Below are 24,789 nucleotides of genomic sequence, written 5' to 3' on the forward strand. Positions count from 1 at the left end.
GGAAACAGAGAAACAGAGGGAGAGAGAAATAGAGAAACAGAGAGAGAGAAAGAGGGAAGGAGAGGGAGAAAGAGAGAGGGAGAGAAAGAGAGACAAAAACACACAGAGACAGAAATAGAGGGAAAGAGATGGAGAAAGAGAGGGGGGAGAGAGAAACAGAGAGAGAGAGAAAGGGGGAGAAAGAGAGAAACAGAAAAACAGTAATAGAGAAACAGAGATGGAGGGAGGGAGAGAGAGAGAGAGATGGAGAAACAGAGAGAGAAACAGAGAAATAGAAACAGAGGGAGGGAGGGAGAGAGAATCTCTTGTTGCTTCTGCATTTTTTACCCCGCAGTGAGTCAGATTAAATAACTTTTCTCCCGCATGGAATAGGAAAAATAATTTGGCTGACTTGTTTATGTTCTTCTGTGGTTTGTCCCCCCTCCCTCCCCTTGTCTGTAGCATGTGAGCAGCCTGCCCAAAGGGCTTAGAGGGTGTGTCCACAAAGCCCATACAAACAAGTTCCTAGCCCTTGAGGTCTATTATTAGACCCAAAGAATGTAGACAATAAGAGAGTCCTTTTTTTCCCCTTGGCATGGCTGGTTACGGCTACAAAGCCTTTGGGTTAGCTCGTCTCCCGGGATCAAAACACAAAATAGAACCAATATCAAACTTCTCCCAGACAGGATCCAAGTATAAGATTTCTACCATCACTCCAGCACAGAAGAATTTAATAAAGACAGGTTGTTCCGAAGGGATAAATGTCAAAAAACTTTTAAAGCTCAGGGCAAAACCATTTAATATCTGTTTTCACAGAAGGGGACCAAGAGCCTTCAAGGGAGCCAGGCTAGGTAATCTGCGAGATTTTGACTTTATTATTATTATTATTATTATTTGCCAGAAATAACAAACACAGATAGTCCCCAACTTATAACCACAAAGGAGTCCAAGCTTTCTGTTGGCTACGTGACACATCGGTTCGGTAGGTTTTGCCCCATTTTACGATCTTTCTTGCCTCGGTTGTTAACCGAATCACTGCACTGTTGTTAACCTAGCAACCTGGGTTATTCAGTAAATCTGGGTTTCCTCGTCAATTTTGCTGGTCAGAAGGTCGTAAAGGGTCATTCTTTGTCAGGTGTCCACTTGACTGATTTTTGCAGCCTTGTTTGAAAAGAAACCATCACAAAAACAACATACAATATATGATAGAAAAATGTGCTCTGTCTAATGAAATAAAAGTGAAGATGATTGAAATAGGCGTTGATTGCTTACCTGAACGCCTCTTCTCGTACGGTGAGCGGGTACAGCAGTCACATGGGTTGCTCATGTCCAATCCGGTGGAACTGAGCCTAGTGTTAAAAAAGCTTGCCGGATCCGCCCCTTCCCCAGAATTCGCGAATCCATAGACTAGGCTCAGCTGTGAAGCTCTGTAGTGTTCAACTCTCATTGTTAGAGGAAGAAAGTTATAGGAAGGAAAAGAAGACACATACAAGGGCGGGAAGTGACTGCTGTACCCGCTCACCGTACGAGAAGAGGCGTTCAGGTAAGCAATCAACGCCTATTCTCCGTACTGAAGGAGCGGGTCCAGCAGTCACATGGGACATACCCAATAGATGGTCCCTAGGGTGGGATTAGATTGCTATCGTGTGAGATAATGGATTGGAGTACCCTTCTGCCGAAGGCAGCGTCCGCTGAAGCGTAAGAATCAATCTTGTAGTGCCTGATGAAGGAATTTGGCGAGGCCCAAGTGGCTGCTTTGCAGACTTCCTCCAACGGGGCTTGAGTCGCCCAAGCGGCCGAGGTGGCTGCGCTCCTGGTGGAATGCGCTGTGATGTTCCTTGGAACTGAGAGGGAGGCCGACTCATAGGCCTTAGATATAGTCCCTCTGATCCAACGGCCTATTACTGTTGAAGACACTTTAGCACCCATGACTCTGGGGTGATAGGCTATAAAAAGTGCTTCTGACCTCCGAAAGGGTCCTGTGCGTTGGATATAGATTCTCAGCGCTCTAATGAGATCCAGGGTGTGCCATCTAATTGCCAAGGGATGGTCTCGTTGGAGGCAGAAGGAAGGTAGGACAATATCCTGAGATCTGTGGAACATGGAACTGACCTTGGGTAAGAAGGTGGGGTCCAGTCGCAAGACTACCTTGTCCTGATGAAATTGACAAAGGTCCTGCCTGATTGAGAGGGCAGCCAGCTCCGAAATGCGTCGGGCAGAGGTAATAGCCACCAGAAAGGCTACTTTAAAGGATAGGTATCTGAGGGATGCCGATTTTAGGGGTTCGTATGGTGCCTGCGTGAGGGAGTGGAGAACCCGTGGCAAATCCCAGGATGGGTACCTGTGGACCTTGGAAGGTCTAAGGTTGGCTATGCCCTTGAGGAATTCCTGAACTTCTGGGAAGGACCGGAGAGGCTGTCTGCGGGGGCCCCCTAAGACAGAGGAAATGGCCGCCAGATGACGCCGGAGGGTGCTGGTGGAAAGTCCTTTATGGAAACCTTGCATAAGGAAGGAGATGATTCTGTGTATGGGAATGCACAGGGGAGAAAGTCCTTCCTGTAGACACCACTGGTGAAACTTGGACCACGTGTGGTCGTAGATTCGATTGGTCGAACCCCTTCTGGCCTTTAAAATGACCTCCACTGTATCGGGGTCGTGACCACGCAGTTCTAAGTCTCTCCTGATAACAGCCAGGCGGTGAGGTGGAACCACTCCGGGTCTGGATGGAATGAGGCCCCCTGCCGCAGCATATCCCCCGAAACGGGGAGTCGCCAGGGGTCCTGGACGGACAACTGTTGGAGATCCGCGAACCAGGGCCGGCGGGGCCAATGAGGGGCGATTAAGATTACTCGGGCCCTCTCGGTGAGGACCTTGTGAATCACATCCGGGAGAATTGGAATTGGAGGGAATGCGTAAAGTAGGCCTGGAGGCCATGGGCTCCGGAGGGCATTGATTGCTTCCGCTCCCGGGGATGGAAATCTGGAAAAGAAGCGAGGGAGTTGGGCGTTCGCATTGGTCGCGAAGAGATCCAGAATTGGTAGGCCGAATCTGAGGCTGATTTGATGGAACAGGCCTTGATGGAGATTCCACTCTCCTGGGTCTATCGTTGCTCGAGATAGCCAATCCGCCTGGACGTTGAGGCTCCCCGAGATGTGGTCGGCTTGGAGCGACCGAAGATGTTTTTCCGCCCAAAGGCCTAACTTGAGGGACTCCCTCATGAGGGCCTTGGATCTCGTGCCCCCCTGCCTGCAGATATGGCTTTTTGTGGCAATGTTGTCGGTAAGAATGAGAACGTGCCGGTTGGGAATGCGAGGAAAGAAATGCTTCAGAGCCAGGGAAACGGCTCTTAACTCTAGCCAATTGATTGGCTTGGAAGCTTCCTCCGGGGACCACGTGCCCTGGGCTATCATCCCCTGGGCGTGGGCGCCCCATCCCGATAGACTGGCATCTGTGGTGATAACAAATTGATCCGGGCACCTGAACGGGGATCCTTTGTCCATGGCCGGAGACTTCCACCACTTGAAGGATCTGCGAACCATTGGTGGGATGACAATGAGACGATTTGAGTTGCTGTGCCCCGATCTCTGAAAGGGTAATAGGAGCCACTGTAGTTCCCTAGCATGAAGGCGAGCCCAGGGAATGATGCCTATGCATGACACCATCTTCCCCAAAAGGGAAGACAGGGATACTATGGATACTGAAGGTTTAGATAAAATGCAAGAAATTAACTCCCCTATACTGAATTTTCTCTCGGGAGAGAGAAAGACCTGGGAGGATTCTGAATTAATAATGGATCCCAGGTGTAAGATGGATGTGGAAGGTTGGAGATGGCTTTTATCAAAGTTGATGGAAAAACCATGGTCCTGAAGGACTGACATGGTGACAGAAAGGTCTGTTTTCACTTTCTCTAGGGAGTTCCCATGAATCAAAATATCATCAAGATAACATAAAATGTGAATGGGAGACGCCCGGATATAGGCCGCCAGGGACCCCAAGAGCTTTGTAAAAACCCGAGGGGCCGAGGAAAGGCCAAATGGCATCGCCCTATACTGGAAATGCCTGCCTTGAAAGGAGAAACGTAAAAATTTTCTGTGGCATTTGGCTATAGGAATGTGGAGGTAGGCCTCAGTGAGGTCTAAAGAGACCATGAAATCTCCCGTGTGGATGGCGGCCAAAATAGATGATAAGGAGTGCATCTTAAACTTCCTATATTTGATGAATAGGTTCAGCTTCTTTAAATCCAAAATAGCTCTCCAACCTCCGGAGGATTTTGGAACCATAAATAGGATGGAATAAAAACCTAGACCCTTCTGACCGGAAGGAACCGGTTGAATGGCTCTGATGGACAATAAGTGGGAAATGGCCTCCTCCATACGGTTACAATCTGAGGAGGACCTGGGAGAAGGGCAAGAAATAAAACGTTTCGGGGGGGGAGAAATAAATTCTAACAGAAGGCCTGTTTGAACAGTGTCAATGACCCAGGGGTCCTTGGAGGTGAGACGCCAATTAGAGGCGAAATGGGCTAGGCGACCACCTATGGGAATTGAGGAAAAATTACCATCTAGGTTTTTTTGAAGCCCTGTTAGAGGACGCTCCCCTTTGGAAGCGAAAACCTCTGCCCCTGGAGTTCCTACCCTGGGAACGAAAGCGGGGGGAATACTGACCTGGAGATCTCTGATAGGAAGCCGCTTGGTCTTGCTGACGCCCTGGGCGACGAAAGGACTGCGTTTTGGTAGCCTTTTTGGTGGTTGGACCCAAAACTTTCTTCTTGTCCGTGGTTTCCGTGAGGAGTGGATCCAGAAGATCACCGAAAAGAAGGTCGCGCTTTAAAGGACCCAGGGATAACTGCCACTTCTGGCGTACTCCGGCTTGCCAAGGGCGAATCCATAGGAGTCTTCTTGCCGTTGTAGAAGCTGCAATAGACTTAGCAGAAAATCTAGTAGATTGTAAAGTGGCATCAGCCACGTACTGAGCAGCTGCAAAGACCTTGTTGAAGTCTTGTTGACCTCTCAAGTCATCGGGAGGAATATGTTGTTGAAGTTGGCGAAGCCACAGAAGCATGGCTCTGGAGAAAAAGGAAGCCGCTGCAGAACTTTTAATGGCCCAGGAATCTGCGGTGAATCCTCTTTTGAGCATTTGTTCAATCCGCTTGTCCTCTGGGCGGAGGACTTCCTCTGCTTCGCCTGGCACAGCAGCCGCCGAGTGAAGGATCTTGACCGGTTCATCCGGTTTTGGAAAAGATAGGAGCTCCTCATAGGAAGAGGAAAGTTTGTACAATTTTCTATCCTTGGTTGAGGGATTAAGCCCAGAGGCTGGGAAATCCCACTGCTTAAGTAAGGCATCTTTAAACAATTTAGGCATAGGAATTACCTCGTTATCCTCCTGTTCCTCTGTGAAGTAAGGTAAGTTCTCCTCCGGGGGGTCAGTGGATGTGGAGGCCTGTTTCTCCTGGGCCGCCAATCCCGTAGAAATTCTAGCTTTGAGGAGGAGAGATTTGAACAATTGAGAAGGAAAAATAGTAATTGGAGAAGGCACCTTTATTTGGGATTCCTCATCATCTGAGAGGCCTTGAAAGGGATCCTCATCCTCCTCCATATCCTCATATTCGTCCTGAGAGGAATCTGAATCATCCTGAATAGGAGCTCTAACCGCTGGGGAAGAACCCAAGGGGCGGGAGGGACGAGGAGGTGGAGGAGGTAAGGGAAGCTCATTGATGGTAGAGAGTTTAGCATCAATGGCCTTGGACAACACAGAAAAAATAGATTGGAATTCAGGAGGTAAACTAGAAATATCAGCAGGAATGGCAGAAGAATCCCTGAGGGCCTGGGAGGATCCTGGCTGGGGGGAATCTTCAATAAGGTCTGGTTCCTCTGGACCTATTCCCCATAGGTTAGGTTGGGGTCTGTCTAGGTTTGGCTCATCCAGAGATAACACAGGGACCCCAGAAGGAGGCAGACTAGAAGCCTCTGGGGGGTCTTGACTACTGAGTACTTGGGCCTGTACTTTCAAACGCTTTGCTGATTTGTCATGGATTCTTTGTAGGGCTAGGTCCCTTCTCTTCTCAGCCCTGGTGACCTTGGTCGAGGGGCGGGTCCCTGAAGAAGAGGAGGTCGAGGCCTGGGGGATACTGGTAATCTCATCGCCTGTAGGCCTGGCCTCTCTGGGACCTTTAGTTGTGCCTCTCTTGGGAAAGGTAGCCATAGTCTGACAATTAACAGAAGACCAGGCTGAGCCAAATAACTGAATAATTAGGGAGAAGAATTTCAAAGGCTTCCCAAGAGGAATGGATCCTGCTCCGAGGCCTCGGAGCTGCTGAGACTTGAGGACAATCTGGGCAAACCCAGAGTTCGTGCCCCCAAATACAGCGTGGCCAGCCTCCCTAAACTTTAATTAAAGTAAACCAAGGCACTCTGGTTGGAGGCTTAGCCAGTGGAGAATTAAGCCTGAGCGTCCCAAAGCCCACTCCGGGATCCACGCGGTGGACTGAGGCCTACGCGGCTGGCAGGAGGCCAACACGAGAGACCTAAATTTAAAAAGGGCGCGAAGGCCTTCGCGCCGAAAAATCGCTCCGTAATAGAATTCTTAAAGGGGAAGCGATCGACTAAGTCCAGGAGACTAGAACAAGCGTCTCACTCCGCAGGAGGTATTTCTTAAGCCCTTTATCAATAATACAATAATTTATCAATGAATCAATACTTGCACCAAGACCTCCAGGCCAAAGGATTAAAAGAATCCACAAGCGGCAGCGGGGATCGTACACGGCAAGACAGCCGGGGGAAAACGAAACCGCAACTTCTCCCAAGAAAAAAAGCCGAGCCACAAACGGCTGGCGCTATTAGTGCAAGTAAATAAATAAGAACAAATAAATCTTACTACTTTTGAAGGAAAAGATCGAAGGGAAGGTGTTAGAATGTTGAACGAGCTATCACAATACAACCGCAGGATATGCGAACTGAGCGAATTCTGGGGAAGGGGCGGATCCGGCAAGCTTTTTTAACACTAGGCTCAGTTCCACCGGATTGGACATGAGCAACCCATGTGACTGCTGGACCCGCTCCTTCAGTACGGAGAAGTGAGAAAACAGAGAGCTCTGTTTCACTCCCTTCAATCATCTTCATCAGAAAGAGCAAGGTTTTTTCTATCGCTCTCTGTTTTCTCACCTTCAATCATCTTCATTTTAAATTCAATAGAAAGAGCGTGTCTTTTCCTATCATATATGTTGTTTTTGTGATGGTTTCTTTTCAAATAAGGCTTCAATTTCACCTGGTCCACTTGACAAAGAATGACCCCAAAAGTGAATCACATAAGCCCAGGAAGGACCCTGCAACCATCATAACTGTGAGTCGGATGCCCAGTGTCTAAATTTTGATCGTGTGCCCATGGGGATGGATGCAATGGTCGTAAGCTTGAAAAGCGGTCCTAGTCACTTTCTCCAGGGCCGTTGTAGCTTTGAATGGTCACTAAATGAACCGTTGTAAATCGAGGACTACCTGTACTGGATAGCACCAAGAAAATATAAGGATTCTTCTGCCTTCCCCCCCCCCTCCTTAATGCTTGCCTTGTAATTAGCTTAACAGAGTTTTCATACATCTATACATATACCTTCATTCTTAACAAAATACACAGTTATACATTTCTATTTAATAAACTCCTTAAAACCCACCTTTGTCGTCAGGCATGGGGGAACTGAAACACCTCCCCCGGGCATGTCTAATTTATGCATGGTATGTTTGTGTGTGTGTATGTTAGTAAATGGGGTTCTTTTTAAATCTTTTTAAATATTTTAAATTTATTTAGATTTGTCATAATTTGTTGTATTTTGCTGTGAGCCGCCCCGAGTCTGCGGAAGGGGCGGCATACAAATCTAAATAATAAATAAATAAATAATAAATAATAAATAACAGGCTTGGAAGGGACTTTGGAGATCTTCTAGTCCAACCCCCTGCTTAGGCAGGAAACCCTACACCACTTCAGACAAATGGTTACCCAACCTATTCTTAAAAACTTCCAGTGCTGGAGCATTCACCACTTCTGGAGGCAAGCTGTTCCACTGGTTAATTGTTCTAACTGTCAGGAACTTATTTCTAAGTTGCTTCTCTCCTTGTTTAGTTTCCACCCATTGCTTCTTGTTCTACCCTCAGGTGCTTTGGAGAATAGGTTGACTCCCTCTTCCTTGGGGCAACCCCTGAGATATTGGAAGACTGCTATCATGGTCCTTCTAGCTGAAGTAGCCTGCAGTGCTGCGCTCTAACCACTGCACCACCCCAGCTCTTAGCAGGGGGCTGAACTTAAAGGCCTCCAAGGCCCCTTCCAGATTCTCCTCTCCTCTTTCATTCTATGGTTTCTGGAACTGGGTATGTCTAACCTAAAGGAAAGAAGGACTAGGGTGGCGTGATAGCTGAGTTTCCGTGTCTCAGGGGCTGCCACAAAAAAAGAGGGAGTCAAGTTATTCTCCAAAGCACCTGGGGACGGAACAAGAGCCGCCCCGAGTTTTCGGAGAGGGGCGGCATACAAATCCAAATAATAAATAAATAATAAATAAATAAAAGAAGAAATGGATGGAAACTCAACACCTCGAGGCTCGACTACTGTAACGCTCTCTACATGGGGCTACCTTTGAAAAATGTTCGGAAACTCCAGATCGTGCAGAATGCAGCTGCGAGAGCAGTCATGGGCTTTCCCAAATATGCCCATGTTACACCAACACTCCGCAGTCTGCATTGGTTGCCGATCAGTTTCCGATCACAATTCAAAGTGTTGGTTATGACCTATAAAGCCCTTCATGGCACCGGACCAGATTATCTCAGGGACCGCCTTCTGCCGCACGAATCCCAGCGGCCAGTTAGGTCCCACAGAGTGGGTCTTCTCCGGGTCCTGTCAACTAAACAATGTCGCTTGGCGGGACCCAGGGGAAGAGCCTTCTCTGTGGCGGCCCCGGCCCTCTGGAACCAACTCCCCCCAGAGATTAGAATTGCCCCCACCCTCCTTGCCTTTCGCAAACTACTTAAAACCCACCTCTGTCATCAGGCCTGGGGGAATTGAGATCCCCTTTCCCTCTAGGCCTTTACAATTCTATGCATGGTATGTATGTATGTATGTTTGGGTTTTATATTAATGGGTTTTTAATCGATTTTAATATTAGATTACTATTGTACACTGTTTTATTGTTGCTGTTAGCCGCCCCGAGTCTCCGGAGAGGGGCGGCATACAAATCCAATAAATAAATAAATAAAACAACTAATCAGGGATAGAAGCAACCCAGAACTCAGGAGAAACTTTCTGAGAGTTAGAACAATTGCACTGTTCAAAATACTCATTGTCTTTAACTTCTTCGGTGAAAGGCATCGAACATCCTCTAGTGGTCCCCGTTTGAACAGCAAGACATGTTCTGCTTTTCAGAAGTCTAATAAACAGATGAGAGACGTGCAAACCAGCTTCCCTCTGTGCCTGTCATCAACATAAGTTAGGATGTGACAAAACTGGAACTGAGCAAATGGAAATTGCGCATATACTGTATTTATAATGTATCTGTCTTTACTGGGAAATGCATGAACATCAACCCTTGGAAGCCCTTGTCATATATTCCAGCACAGTGTTTTTCAACCAGTGTGCCGTGGCACACTAGTGTGCTGCGAGACATAGTCAGGTGTGCCGCGAAGCTCAGAGAGAGAAAGAAAACAAGAGAAAGAAAGAAAGAGAAAGAGAGAAAGAGAACGAGAGAGAAAGAAAGCAAGAGAGAGAAAGCAAGCAAGAGAGAAAGAGAACAAAAGAGAAAGAAAGAGAGAGAGCAAGAAAGAAAGAAAGAGAGAGTAAGAAAGAAAGAGAAAGAACAAGAGAGAAAGAAAGCAAGAGAGAGAGCAAGAAAGAAAGAAAGAGAGAGAGAGAAAGAAAGAAAGAGAGAGAGAAAGAGAACAAGAGAGAAAGAAAGAAAAAGAGCAATAAAGAAAGAAAGCAGGAGAGAGAGAGGGAGGGAAGGTGGGAGAGAGAAATAGAGCGAAAGGGAGGAAAAGAGAGAATTTTTTTGTCCAAACTTTTTTTAGCCCCCCCCCCCTCAATGTGCCCCATGGTTTTGTAAATGTAAAAAATGTGCCGCAGCTCAAAAAAGGTTGAAAATCACTGTTCCAGCAGGTTCCAGGTAGAAACAAGCTGTAGCACCACGGCCTCAGTTCTCGACTTTCCTGCACTGGATTCAAGAATCTGTTGAGGAATTCTAGGTGATTGTGATAAAATGCAATTGTTAGGAAACCTGATGAAGAAATACTATGCCAGCGTTTCTCAACCACCGCAACTTTAAGAAAGATGGATTTCTCCAGCCAGCAAGGAGAATTAAGATGGTCAAGGCTGAGAAAGACAACATCCATTCACAAAACAGTTAATAGAAGTCATGAAAGTGTTCTAACAAGCTAACCTGAAGCATCCTGACATACAATCTTTATTAAGACATGATGGTTTCATAGATCAGCATGAGAAGAAGTAGTGTAGCAGAAGCTTGGAGGTAGCGTGTCAGTCATCAGTCCGCCAAAAATAAAATATAAATAAAATATAAAAATAATGAGAAAGAAAGAAAGGAAGGAAGGAAGGAAGGAAAGAAAGTAGAAAGAAAGAAAGGAGAGGAAGAGAAAAAGAAAGGGAGGGAGAGAGAGAGAATGAGAGAGGAAAAGAAAAGAAAGAAAGAGATAGAAAGAAAGAAAAAAGAAAAGGAGAGGGAGGAAGGGAGGGAGGAAGGAAATAAATAAATAAATGAATGAATGAATGAATGGAGGAAGGAAGGAAGGAAGGAAGGAAGGAGAAAGAGCAAGGGAGGGAGAGGGAGAGAGAGAGAATGAGAGAGAAAAAGAAAAGAAAGAGAAAGAAAGAAAGGAAAAAAAAAGGAGAGGAAGGAAGGAAGAAAAGAAAGGAAAGAAAGGAAGGAAGGGAGGGAGGGAGGAAGGAAGAAAGAAAATCAGTCAAAGGGGAAACTTGAGCGACCACTAGATCTTTCTCCTGTCCTTAGTTTTCTATGGTCCTATGAGACTTTCACCCAGGGTTATGATCAGCAGTGCAAATTGAAGCTGCCCCCAAAGTCAACTGAAGAGGCCTGGTTGCCTGGAGTACAGCAAAGGCCTTGTTTCACTTGGCCAAGGTTGCCTTTCTCTCCTTGCACAAACACCACCACACTTCTTTTCCCGAGGGATCTCACTCGCACACTCAATTCAAATCTTCACCTCACCCTAATAACACCTTACACGTTGCCGTACACTTTCGTTTGCCCTGTTCCAACTTGCAGTTGTGAACATACAGATCTCAGTGCCCCAAATCATTTGGGCAACGCTTTTAACTTTTCTCCCAGTCAGCACATCCTGTTCCTGTTGAACATCGAATGGCAGCTGTCAAAACTAAAAGCTAGCTCAGCCTCCCAGGGAAATATTTCTCAATGGCCATTCTGAACAAGGTGGGGTCAATCAGTCTCTAGGGAGCATTTCACTTTAATAAGAGTGTCTGATCTTCACGCATTGCGTTAAACTCAGACCAGGAATGGGTCAAAAGACAAGCTGCGCAGCCACTCCAGTTTTGTATACAAAAATACTGTACAGCTTTTCAGACGGGTTTCAATGAGAGGGTAATAGGCGTTGATTGCTTACCTGAACGCCTCTTCTCGTACGGTGAGCGGGTACAGCAGTCACATGGGTTGCTCATGTCCAATCCGGTGGAACTGAGCCTAGTATTAAAAAAGCTTGCCGGATCCGCCCCTTCCCCAGAATTCGCGAATCCATAGACTAGGCTCAGTTGTGAAGCTCTGTAGTGTTCAACTCTCATTGTTAGAGGAAGAAAGAGATAGAAAGGTAAAGAAGACACATACAAGGGCGGGAAGTGACTGCTGTACCCGCTCACCGTACGAGAAGAGGCGTTCAGGTAAGCAATCAACGCCTATTCTCCGTACTGAAGGAGCGGGTCCAGCAGTCACATGGGACATACCCAATAGATGGTCCCTAGGGTGGGATTAGCTTGCTATCGTGTGAGATAACGGATTGGAGTACCCTTCTGCCGAAGGCAGCGTCCGCTGAAGCGTAAGAATCAATTTTGTAGTGCCTGATGAAGGAATTTGGCGAGGCCCAAGTGGCTGCTTTGCAGACCTCCTCCAACGGGGCTTGAGTCGCCCAAGCGGCCGAGGTGGCTGCGCTCCTGGTGGAATGCGCAGTGATGTTCCTTGGAACTGAGAGGGAGGCCGACTCATAGGCCTTAGATATAGTCCCTCTGATCCAACGGCCTATTACTGTTGAAGACACTTTGGCCCCCATGACTCTGGGATGATAGGCTACAAAAAGTGCTTCTGACCTCCGAAAGGGTCCTGTGCGTTGGATATATATTCTCAGCGCTCTGGTGAGATCCAGGGTGTGCCATCTAATTGCCAAGGGATGGTCTCGTTGGAGGCAGAAGGAAGGTAGGACAATATCCTGAGATCTGTGGAACATGGAACTGACCTTGGGTAAGAAGGTGGGGTCCAGTCGCAAGACTACCTTGTCCTGATGGAATTGGCAAAGGTCCTGCCTGATTGAGAGGGCAGCCAGCTCCGAAATGCGTCGGGCAGAGGTAATAGCCACCAGAAAAGCTACCTTAAAGGATAGGTACCTGAGGGACGCCGATTTTAGGGGTTCGTATGGTGCCTGCGTGAGGGAGTGGAGAACCCGTGGCAAATCCCAGGATGGATACCTGTGGACCTTGGAAGGTCTGAGGTTGGCTATGCCCTTGAGGAATTCCTGAACTTCAGGGAAGGATCGGAGAGGCTGTCTGCGGGGGCCCCCTAGGACAGATGAAATGGCTGCCAGATGACGCCGGAGGGTGCTGGTGGAGAGTCCTTTATGGAAACCTTGCATAAGGAAGGAAATAATTCTGTGTATGGGGATGCACAGAGGGGAGAGACCTTCCTGAAGACACCACTGGTGAAACTTGGACCACGTGTGGTCGTAGATTCGGTTGGTCGAGCCCCTTCTGGCCTTTAGAATGACCTCCACTGAATCAGGGTCATGCCCACGCAGCTCTAAATCTCTCCTGATAACAGCCAGGCGGTGAGGTGGAACCACTCCGGGTCTGGATGGAAAGAGGCCCCCTGCCGCAGCATATCCCCCGAAACGGGGAGTCGCCAAGGGTCCTGGACGGACAGCTGTTGGAGATCTGCGAACCAGGGCCGGCGGGGCCAATGAGGGGCGATTAAGATTACTCGGGCCCTCTCGGTGAGGACCTTGTGAATCACGTCCGGGAGGATTGGAATCGGAGGAAATGCATAGAGTAGGCCTGGAGGCCATGGACTCCGGAGGGCATTGATCGCTTCCGCTCCCGGGGATGGAAATCTGGAATAGAAGCGAGGGAGTTGGGCGTTCGCATTGGTCGCGAAGAGATCCAGGACTGGTAGGCCGAATCTGAGGGTGATTTGATGGAACAGGTCTTGATGGAGGTTCCACTCTCCTGGGTCTATCGTTGCTCGGGATAGCCAATCCGCCTGGATGTTGAGACTCCCCGAGATGTGATCGGCTAGGAGCGACTGGAGATGTTTTTCCGCCCAAAGGCCCAGCTTGAGGGCCTCCCTCATGAGAGCCTTGGATCTCGTGCCCCCTTGCCTGCAGATATGGCTTTTTGTGGCAATGTTGTCGGTGAGAATGAGAACGTGCCGGTTGGGGATGCGAGGAGAGAAATGCTTCAGAGCCAGGGAGACGGCTCTTAACTCTAGCCAATTTATTGGCCTGGAAGCTTCCTCCGGGGACCACGTGCCCTGGGCTATCATCCCCTGGGCGTGGGCGCCCCATCCCGATAGACTGGCATCTGTGGTAATGACAAATTGATCCGGGCACCTGAACGGGGATCCTCTGTCCATGGCCGGAGACTTCCACCACTTGAAGGATCTGCGAACACTCAGTGGGATGACAATGCGTCGATTTGAGTTGCTGTGCCCCGATCTCTGAAAAGGCAACAGAAGCCACTGGAGTTCCCTAGCATGAAGGCGAGCCCAGGGAATGATGCCTATGCATGACACCATCTTCCCCAAAAGAGAAGATAGAGTAACTATGGATACTGAAGGATTAGATAAAATGTTAGAAATTAACTCCACTATACTGAGTTTTCTCTCGGGAGAGAGAAAAACCTGGGAAGATTTTGAATCAATAATGGCTCCCAGGTGAGGAATGGAAGTGGAAGGTTGGAGGTGACTTTTTTCAAAGTTGATGGAAAACCCATGGTCCTGAAGGACTGACATGGTGACAGAAAGGTCTGATTTCACTCTCTCTAGGGAGTTCCCATGAATTAAAATATCATCAAGATAACATAAAATGTGGATGGGAGACGCCCGGATATAGGCCGCCAGGGACCCCAAGAGCTTTGTGAAGACCCGAGGGGCCGAGGAAAGGCCAAATGGCATCGCCCTATACTGGAAATGCCTGCCTTGAAAGGAAAAACGTAAAAATTTTCTGTGGCATTTGGCTATAGGAATGTGAAGGTAGGCCTCAGTGAGGTCTAAGGAGACCATGAAATCTCCCGAGTGAATGGCGGCCAAAATAGAAGACAAGGAGTGCATTTTAAACTTCCTATATTTGATGAATAGGTTTAGTTTCTTTAAATCCAAAATGGCTCTCCAACCTCCGGAGGACTTTGGAACCATAAATAGGATGGAGTAAAAACCTAGGCCCTTCTGACCGGAAGGGACCGGCTGAATGGCTCTAATGGACAATAGATGAGAAATGGCCTCCTCCATACGGTTACAATCTGAGGATGACCTGGGCGAAGGGCAGGAAATAAAACGTTTAGGGGGAGGAGAAATAAATTCTAAAAGAAGGCCTGATTGAACAGTGTCAATGACCCAAGGGTCCTTGGAGGTGAGACGCCAATTTGCAGCGAAATGAGCTAGGCGACCCCCTATGGGAATGGAGGAAAGGTTACCATCTAGGTTTTTTTGAAGCCCTGTTAGAGGCAGCTCCCCTTTGGAAACGAAAACCCCTACCCCTGGAGTTCCTACCTTGGGAACGAAAGCGGGGGGAATACTGACCTGGAGATCTCTGATAGGAAGTCGCTTGATCTTGCTGGCGCCCTGGGCGACGAAAGGACTGCGTTTTAGTAACCTTTTTTGTGGTTGGGCCCAAAACCTTCTTCTTGTCTGTGGTCTCCGTGAGGAGAGGATCCAGAAGATCACCGAAGAGAAGGTCGCGCTTTAAGGGGCCCTGGGATAACTGCCACTTTTGGCGAACTCCCGCCTGCCAAGGGCGAATCCATAGGAGTCTTCTTGCCGTTGTAGAGGCTGCAATAGACTTAGCAGAAAATCTAGTAGATTGTAAGGTGGCATCAGCCACGTACTGGGCAGCTGCAAAGACCTTGTTGAAGTCTTGTTGACCTCTCAAGTCATCTGGAGGAATGTGCTGTTGAAGTTGGCGAAGCCACAGCAGCATGGCTCTGGAGAAGAAGGAGGCTGCTGCAGAACTTTTAATGGCCCAGGAATCAGCGGAGAAACCTCTTTTGAGCATTTGCTCGATGCGCTTGTCCTCTGGACGGAGGACTTCCTCCGCCTCGCCTGGCACAGCCGCTGCCGAGTGAAGAATTTTGACAGGTTCATCTGGTTTGGGAAAAGATAGAAGCTCTTCATAGGAAGAGGAGAGTTTATACAACTTTCTGTCCTTGGTAGAGGGATTAAGGCCAGAGGCTGGAAAATCCCACTGTTTAAGTAAGGCATCTTTAAATAATTTAGGCATAGGGATTACCTCGTTATCCTCCTGTTCCTCTGTGAAGTAAGGTAAATTCTCCTCCGGGGGATCAGTGGAAGTGGAGGCTTGTTTCTCCTGGGCCGCTAATCCCGTAGAAATTCTAGCTTTGAGGAGGAGAGATTTGAATAGTTGAGAAGGGAAAATAGTAATGGGAGGAGGGACCTTTATTTGGGATTCCTCGTCCTCAGATAAGCCCTGGAAAGGGTCTTCATCCTCCTCTACATCCTCATATTCATCTTGGGAGGACTCTGAGTCATCCTGAATAGGAGCTCTGACCGCTGGGGAAGAACCCAAGGGGCGGGAGGAACGAGAAGGAGGAAGAGGTAAAGGAAGCTCATTGATGGAGGAGAGTTTGGCATCAATGGCTTTGGACAACACAGCAAAAATAGATTGGAACTCAGGAGGTAAACTGGAAATATCAGCAGAAATGGCAGAAGAATCCCTAAAGGCCTGGGAGGATCCTGGCTGGGGGGAATCTTCCATAATATCTGGTTCCTCTGGACCTATGCCCCATAGGTTAGGTTGGGGTCTGTCTAGGTTTGGCTCATCCAGAGATAACACAGGGACCCCAGAAGGAGGCAGGCTAGAGGCCTCTGGTGGGTCTTGACTACTGATTACTTGGGCCTGCACTTTCAAACGTTTTGCTGATTTATCATGAATCTTTTGTAGGGCTAGGTCCCTTCTCTTCTCGGCCCTGGTGACCTTGGTCGAGGGGCGGGCCCCTGGAGAAGAGGAGGAAGAGGCCTGGGGGATACTAGTAATCTCATCGCCTGTAGGCCTGGCCTCTCTGGGACCTTTAGTTGTGCCTCTCTTGGGAAAGGTAGCCATAGTCTGACAATTAACAGAAGACAAGGCTGAGCCAATAATTAAATTATAAGGAGAAGATTTCAAGGACTTCCCAAGAGGAATGGATCCTGCTTCGAGGCCTCGAAGCTGCTGAAACGTGAGGACAATCTGGGCAAACCCAGAGTTCGTGCCCCCAAATCCAGCGGGGCCAGCCTCCCTAAACTTTGCAATTAAGTAAAACCAAGGCACTCTGGTTGGAGGCTAGGCCGGTGGAGAATTTAGCCTGGGACCCCCAAGGCCCGCTCCCGGATCCACGCGGTGGACTGAGGCCTACGCGGCTGGCAGAGGGCCAACACGAGAGGCCTAGATATTTTAAGAAAGGGCGCGAAGGCCTTCGCGCCAAAAAAATCGCTTCGTAGAATTTCTTAAGGGGAAAAGCGATCGACTAAGTCCAGGAGACTAAAGGCGTCCCACTCCGCAGGAGGTATTTTATAAGCCCTTAAATATATTTTTATACAATAATTAAGCAATAATCCAATAATAAATACTTGCACCAGGACCTCCAGGCCAAGGGATTAGAAGAATCCACAAGCGGCCGCAGGAATCGTAACCGGCAAAACCGCCGGGGGAAAACGAAACCGCAACTTCTCCCAAGTAAAAAAGCCTAGCCGCTTTTTATTTTTTTTCCTTTTAAAAACGGCTGGCGCAAATAGTGCAAGTAATTGAATAAAGACAATAAATCTTACTACTTTTTTGAAGGAAAGGTCGAAGGGAAGGTGTTAGAATGTTGAACGAGCATTCACAATACAACCGCAGGATATGCGAACTGAGCGAATTCTGGGGAAGGGGCGGATCCGGCAAGCTTTTTTAATACTAGGCTCAGTTCCACCGGATTGGACATGAGCAACCCATGTGACTGCTGGACCCGCTCCTTCAGTACGGAGAATAGTATTGAAAGACATTTCGATCAAGGCTAAGCCTGGTTCTAGCAGACAAACACCATACACAAATTAACAGGTCTCAGAGAGAGTTGTGCTCAAAGCCAATAAATGAAAACAGTTTAAATATTTTAAACATTTTCCGATGTTCAATGCAATGTATTTTCTTCTAAGCAGGTTTTAGGTCGTGTAAACCTAAACTGTAATTATCAATTAAATACATGACAGTACTTGGTAAGCGTTACTTCCAAGTGTTCGGAAACTTCAGATCGTGCAGAATGCAGCTGCGAGAGCTATCATGGGCTTTCCCAAAAATGCCCATGTAACACCAACACTCCGCAGTCTGCATTGGTTGCCGATCAATTTCCGGTCACAATTCAAAGTGTTGGTCATCACCTATAAAGCCCTTCATGGCACCGGACCAGGGTACCTACGAGACCGCCTTCTGCCGCACGAATCCCAGCGACCAGTTAGGTCCCACTGAGTGGGCCTTCTCCGGGTCCCGTCAACTAAACAATGTCGTTTGGCGGGCCCCAGGGGAAGAGCCTTCTCTGTGGCAGCCCCGGCCCTCTGGAACCAACTCCCCCCGGAGATTAGAATTGCCCCCACCCTCCTCGCCTTTTGTAAGCTCCTTAAAACCCACCTCTGCCATCAGGCATGGGAGAACTGAGATATTCTTTCCCCCTAGGACTTTACAATTTATGCATGGTATGTTTGTTTGTATGTATGTTTGGTTTTACAAATAAGAGTTTTTTAAATTGTTTTTAGTATTAGTTTTAATATTGGATTTACATGATGTTTTATATTACTGTGTTAGCCGCCCCGAGTCTACGGAGAGGGGCGGCATACAAATCCAATTAATAATAATAATAATAATAATAATAATAATAATAATAATAATAATAAAGCATAAATAAAATCTCAAAAGGGATTGAACACTACAGTTTTTCTTCTGAAGTCACTTCTCCATGGAAATAGAAAAAAAAATGTGGTTGCGTACAAACGACTTTCTCTATTAAGGGCAAGCCATTGATCAGTGAGGTAGAAGTGAGAAAACAGGATGAACCTTCTTCCACAGCTTCTAAATCACAACAGCAACAATCACGATTCTCCAAAGAACCTGAGGGTAGAACAAGAAGCAATGGTGGAAACTAAACAAGGAGAGAAGCAACTTAGAACTAAGGAGAAATTTCCTGAGTTAGAACAATTAATCAGTGGAACGGCTTGACTCCAGAAGTTGCAAATGCCCCGTCACTGGAAGTTTTTAAGATGATGATGATAATAATAATAATAATAATAATAATAATAATAATAATAACAACAACAACAATAACAACAATAACCATAATAATAATAATAATAATAACCATAATCATAATAATTGTAATACAGTGTTCCCTCAATTTTAACGGGTTCGAACTTTGCGAATAGCCTATACCACGGTTTTTCAAAAAATATTAATTAAAAAAATACTTTGCGGGGTTTTTCCTATACCACGGTTTTTCCCATCCGATGACGTCCTACGTCATCGCCAAACTAATAATTTTTGCAAATAACAAGAAAAATAATTATTGTTAATAAATAATTATGTTTATAAATATCAGGATCACTAAGTGCCTTATTCAATGGTGAGTACCAGTAATAATGGTGAGTAAATGGTTGTTAAGGGAATGGGAAATGGTAATTTAGGGGTTTAAAGTGTTAAGGGAAGGCTTGTGATACTGTCCATAGCCAAAAATGGTATATTTACTTCAGCATCTCTACTTCGCAGAAATTCGACTTTCGCGGACGGTCTCGGAACGCATCCCCCGCGGAAATCGAAGGAACACTGTAATCATAATAATTGTAATAATTATGATTATAATTATCATGATTATGATTAATTAGATTTGTATGCCGCCCCTCACCGAAGACTCGGAGATGATGTTGGGTAACCATTTGTCTGAAGTAGTGTAGGGTTTCCTGCCTAAGCAGGGGGTTGGACTAGAAGACCTCCAAGGCCCCTTCCAACTCTGTTGTTGTTGTTATCATTATTACAATAAAGACATAACATACCTGTGACCTCGGATGTCCGACTGGTCACACACTCCACCCAGCGCGATGCGGTGGAACTCTCGGCCCAAGGTCTTGGCCACCGATCGCCCCACGCTTGTTTTCCCAACTCCAGGGGGTCCCACGAAGCAAAGGATGGGGCCCTTTAAATTGTTCTTCAGTTGCCTGACCGCCAGGTATTCCAACACCCTCTTCTTCAGCTTCTCCATGGCATAATGATCGTTGTCCAGACGGATCCTGGCAGCACGGATATCCAGGCAATCTAATAATGATAATAATAATTTATTAGATTTGTATGCCGCCCCTCTCCGAAGACTCGGGGCGGCTCACAACAACGATAAAAACAATATTATACTGGCACAAATATAATATTTTAAAAAACCTAAAAACCTAAAAACCAATCTGTTAATCCAAGCAATAAAACCCTTCTTTACACCCTTGAGATAAGATCCTCCTTCCGGCAACTGGAAGAATACTGTCCCGAGTAGTCCTCTACTTAACAATAGTTCGCTTAGGGACCGTTCAAAGTTACGACGGCACTGAAAAGACTTTTTCACACAACTCCCCATAGTCGCATGATCGAAATCCGGACGCTTTGGCAACTGGCGTGTATTTATGATGGCCACGGTGTGCTGGGGGTCATGTGATCACCTTTTTGTGATCCTTTTTTACAAGCAAAGTCAGTGGGACAGGTCGTAAAATGGAGCAAAACACACTTAACAGCGGTCTCTCAAATTTGAGGCTGAACTGTGGTGGTAAGTCGAGGATTACCTGTATTTAAACAGAGGATGTTTCTCTGATCTTAGAAACAGAAACATGAAGATTGACAGCAGAAAAAGACCTCATGGTCCGTCTAGTCTGCCCTTATACTATTTCCTGTATTTTATCTTAGGATGGATCTATGTTTATCCCAGGCATGTTTAAATTCAGTTCCTGTGGATTTACTAACCATGTCTGCTGGAAGTTTGTTCCAAGCATCTACTACTCTTTCAATAAAATTATATTTTCTCAAGGTTACTTCTAATCTTTCCCCCAACTAACTTCAGATTGTGTCCCCTTTTTCTTGTGTTCACTTTCCTATTAAAAACACTTCTCTCCTGAACCTTATTTAACCCCTTAACACATTTAAATGTTTCAATCATGTCCCCCCTTTTCCTTCTGTCGTCCAGACTATACAGATTGAGTTCATTAAGTCTTTCCTGATCAGTTTTAGGCTTAAGACCTTCCACCATTTTTGTAGCTTTTTTCTTTATTAAAAAAAATTGGGATTCTCCCCCTAAAGCAGTGATGGTGAATCTATGGAGCCATATTTGCCGGCGCGTGAGCCGTTGACTTAGTTCAATTCCAGCTGATTGTTGGCTTGCACTGAGGCTCTGGGAGGACGTTTTTGGACCCTGGAGGACCTCCAGGAGGGTGGGGGAGGACGTTTTGGCCCTCCCCAGGCTCCAAGAAAGCCCCTGGCACCTGGGGAGGGTGAAAAACAGGCCTGCTGGGCCCACTGGAAGTCAGGGAATGAGAAAGCAATGGGCGTCATGCGCAGGGGTGGGGCAACTATTATTATTATTATTATTATTATTATTATTATTATTATTATTATTATTATTAATTAGATTTGTATGCCGCCCCTCTCCGAAGACTCGGGGCGGCTAACAACAATAAAGAAAACAATGTTAATAAATCTAATATTAAAAAGTAATCTAAAAAATCCCAATTTAAGAGACCAATCATATAGACAAGCATACCATGTATAAATTCTATAAGCCTAGGGGGAAGGGGGAAAAATTCAATTCCCCCATGCCTGACGACAGAGGTGGGTTTTAAGGAGCTTGCGAAAGGCAAGGAGGGTGGGGGTAACTCTGATATCTGGGGGGAGCTGGTTCCAGAGGGTCGGGGCCGCCACAGAGAAGGCTCTTCTCCTGGGTCCCGCCAAATGACATTGTTTAGTCCAGTGATTTTCAACCTTTTTTGAGCTGTGGCACATTTTTTACATATACAAAATCATGGGGCACATTGAGCAGAGGGGGAGAGTGGGGGGGCTAAAAAAAGTTTGGACAAAAAAATTCTCACTCTCTCTCTCTTCCTCCCTTTCACTCTATTTCTCTTCCTCTTTCTCTTCCTTCCTTCCTCTCAATCTCCATCCCTCTTTCTTTCTCTCTTCCTTCCTCTCTTTTGCTCTTTCTATCTCTCCCTCCTTCCCTGCCTCTCTTTCTCTCTCTTCCTTCCTCTCTTTTTTGCTCTTTCTATCTCTCCCTCCTTCCCTGCCTCTCTTTCTCTCTCTCTTTCTTTCTCTCTCTTTCTTTCTTTCTTTCTCTCTCTCTCTCTCTCTCTTGCTTTCTTTCTCTCTCTCTCTTGCTGAGCTTCGTGGCACACCTGACCATGTCTCGCGGCACACTAGTGTGCCACGGCACACTGGTTGAAAAACACTGGTTTAGTCGACAGGACCCGGAGAAGGCCAATTCTGTGGGACCTAACCGGTCGCTGGGATTCGTGCGGCAGAAGGCGGTCCCAGAGATTAGAAATTAGCAATGCGTGTGTGAGGTCACACATGCATGTAGGGGGGGAGCAGAGGCATTGAATTATCAGTGTGGGTACACATGCAGGTGCGATAGTACAGGGGCGCCCGCTTTCGGCCCCCAAGGAACAAGAACGTTCGCCATCACTGCCCTAAAGGAATATCCACTGACCTTTGGTACTTTTGCTCCAGGGTAATTCCACCATCAGTTCCAAATAATTCCGAGTTAAGGCATATTCTGGCATGGATTGTGGCATCTTCTTTAACCTAGAAAAGTAGACGGGTCTGTTAACTGAAGAACCGAAATCCAAATTTACAGATTAAAAACTGCGAAAGAAATGAAAATAAAGCCAGCACTCTATTGGAATACTTGATGACACTAACTACACTAGCTTGCACTAACACAGGCAGTCCTCGCCTTATGACAATGGACTCCAACATTTCTGTTGTTGAGTCTTTCCTGCCACGGCCGTTAAGCGAATCACTGCAGTTGATAAGCTAGTCACTCGGTTGTTAAGTGAAGCTGGCTTCCCCGTTGCTCGTCAGTAGGTCGCCAACGCCACATGATCTTGGGAGATAGCAACAGTGGCCAAGCATCTGAATTTTTCGTGGCAGGGGATGCTAAGGTGGTCAGTGTGAAAAAATAGTCACAGGTCACCTTTTCAATGTCGTTGTAACTTTGAACAGTCACTAAATGAACTCTTCTAAGTCAAGGACTACCTATATAAGGTTAACAGTCAGCTTGTCCTAATGTTCGGGACGTTGGCCAAAGGTTACAATCTGGGGGGCATTTAATGCTGCCAAACAGCATTATACACAGGTCTTTAATGTATCTGAAAAGGGGGTCTCTTCTGCACTTAAATAAATGAGAAACATTTCTAATTTATTTAAGCAAACATTTCTAGTTTATTTATTTATTTAGCAAGAGCACGTAGACTTATATCCTGCTTAACAGTGCTTAGACCTCTCTAAGCAGTTTACAGAGCCAGCGTATTGCCCCCAACAATCTGGGTCCTCATTTACCCACCTCGGAAGGATGGAAGGCTGAGTCAACCTTGAGCCTATCAGGATCGAACTGCTGGAGTGAGCAGTGCGCTAGCCTGCAGTACCACAGTCTAACCAGAGCGCCACAATGGCACTTGTACTTACAACATCCTATTTAGTGTATGTAAAACAGTAACATCAAAAACCACACCTCAAGAGCAGGGTTATGCAACGATAATCCCAAGCATGCTTATTTGGAAATAAGATTTACCAAATTTAATGGGAGTGTTTTCACAGCACAGCTGGCCTTTGATGTCTGTTCTATGTGCTAGAATTATACCCCACCCACCCTTTAGGTATTTAGGATTACACCGACACTTTAAAGCACGCACAGGATAAAGAGAGGCGATCTCCTGAGCGAATACCAAAGCCAAAGGCAAAAAAACACCTCCCAAACTAAAAATGTACGCTCTTGCCATCCAATCAAGAACACGTGCTCCACAATGGAAGCAAACCTGCATGAAAGTAATGAAAAACTCACTGGACCTTTTAACTTCCTTGATACAGACTTTGAGAGCTTGCTCAGGCATGCGGGAGGCTCGGATTTTTTTCTCGAGAATAATGATATCGTTGTGATCTTCATCATCCTCCTCATCTTCCACAGCACCTGGAATGTGGCCGATTTTCCGCATAGGACGTATTGCTATGATCTAGGGAATTCAAAGGTGGGAAGAGTACAAATCAATCAATCAGAAGAGAGTTGGAAGGCATCTGGAGGTTTTTTAGTCCATATATCATTTCAGACAAGTGGCTGTCGAGTCTCTTTTTAAAACACCCACAACTTCTGAAGGCAAGCCATTTCACTGGCTAACTACCATCAATACCATAATTGTTCTCCTTAATTCTAAGTTGCTTCCCTCCTTGGTTAGTTTCCATCCAATATTTCTTGTTGTCCTTTGGAAAATAAGTTCTTTGCGACAGCCCCTCAAACACTGGAATACTGCTATCAGGTCAACCCTAATCCTTCTTCCTAGTCTAGATAGCCATACCCAATCCCTCCGACCATTCTTCATATGTTTTAATCCCAGGCCCTTCATCATCTTAGTTGCTCTTCTCTGCACTTTCTCCCCAAGTCTTGACATCTTTTGACCAAAACTGGATGCAATATTCCCGGTGTGGTTTAGAATTAGAATCAAAGCCGCTCACAACGCTCTAAAAGGTTGCTGCAGAACATCAAATACAAGAATACTAAACCCCACATCCTATACTAAAAGTCGGAAACACATTCCTATATCAAGTCAGACTATTATCTATCTAGCCCAATCATGTCCCTGTTACCTGCTTGCAGTTCTCCCTGGCAACTTGTAGGCTTTACAAGTTGACAACTCACACTCCCATTTCAACCAGACTTGCCTGGCCTTGTCTGGATCTGGGAAGGGTGAATTCCCAAGGACAATATGTATTTTACTGCTGAGTTACAGCCCCAATTTAGTTTGGCTCTTTATTGCTTTTTGTTATTGCTAAATCAGTCCTGTTACTAATACTTATTCTCTGCCAAATAATACTTATCCTCACCCACAAACATTTGATACATACAGAATATAGTTGTCGGCTATGAACAAATTAACTGCCTTGAAATGGTCCTGGGTTGGGCCTAGAGGCAAAAAGGAGCTGTGACGTTCCTTCAATATACCAGGGTGATCTGACATAAAAAAACAAAACAAAACACACACACACACACACACACACACACACACTTTTATATATATATATATATATATATATATATATATATATGTGTGTGTGTGTGTGTGTG

At 46.3% G+C, this 24,789-nt stretch overlaps 1 protein-coding gene across 1 annotated transcript in view; it reads right to left on the reverse strand.

Annotated features, from left to right (window-relative positions):
* Nucleotides 1–24,789, reverse strand: part of LONP2 (lon peptidase 2, peroxisomal) — a 75,462-nt gene that overhangs the window by 42,567 nt on the left and 8,106 nt on the right. The window contains exons 5-7 of the mRNA XM_070760266.1: nucleotides 23,520–23,683; nucleotides 22,162–22,256; nucleotides 19,481–19,739 (exon numbers count right to left, since the gene is read on the reverse strand). Coding sequence (XP_070616367.1) covers nucleotides 19,481–19,739; nucleotides 22,162–22,256; nucleotides 23,520–23,683 — 518 coding nt within the window. The remainder of the gene's footprint in view (nucleotides 1–19,480; nucleotides 19,740–22,161; nucleotides 22,257–23,519; nucleotides 23,684–24,789) is intronic.

The sequence above is a fragment of the Erythrolamprus reginae genome, chromosome 9 (genome assembly GCF_031021105.1).
Source record: "Erythrolamprus reginae isolate rEryReg1 chromosome 9, rEryReg1.hap1, whole genome shotgun sequence".
Lineage (NCBI taxonomy): Eukaryota > Metazoa > Chordata > Lepidosauria > Squamata > Dipsadidae > Erythrolamprus > Erythrolamprus reginae.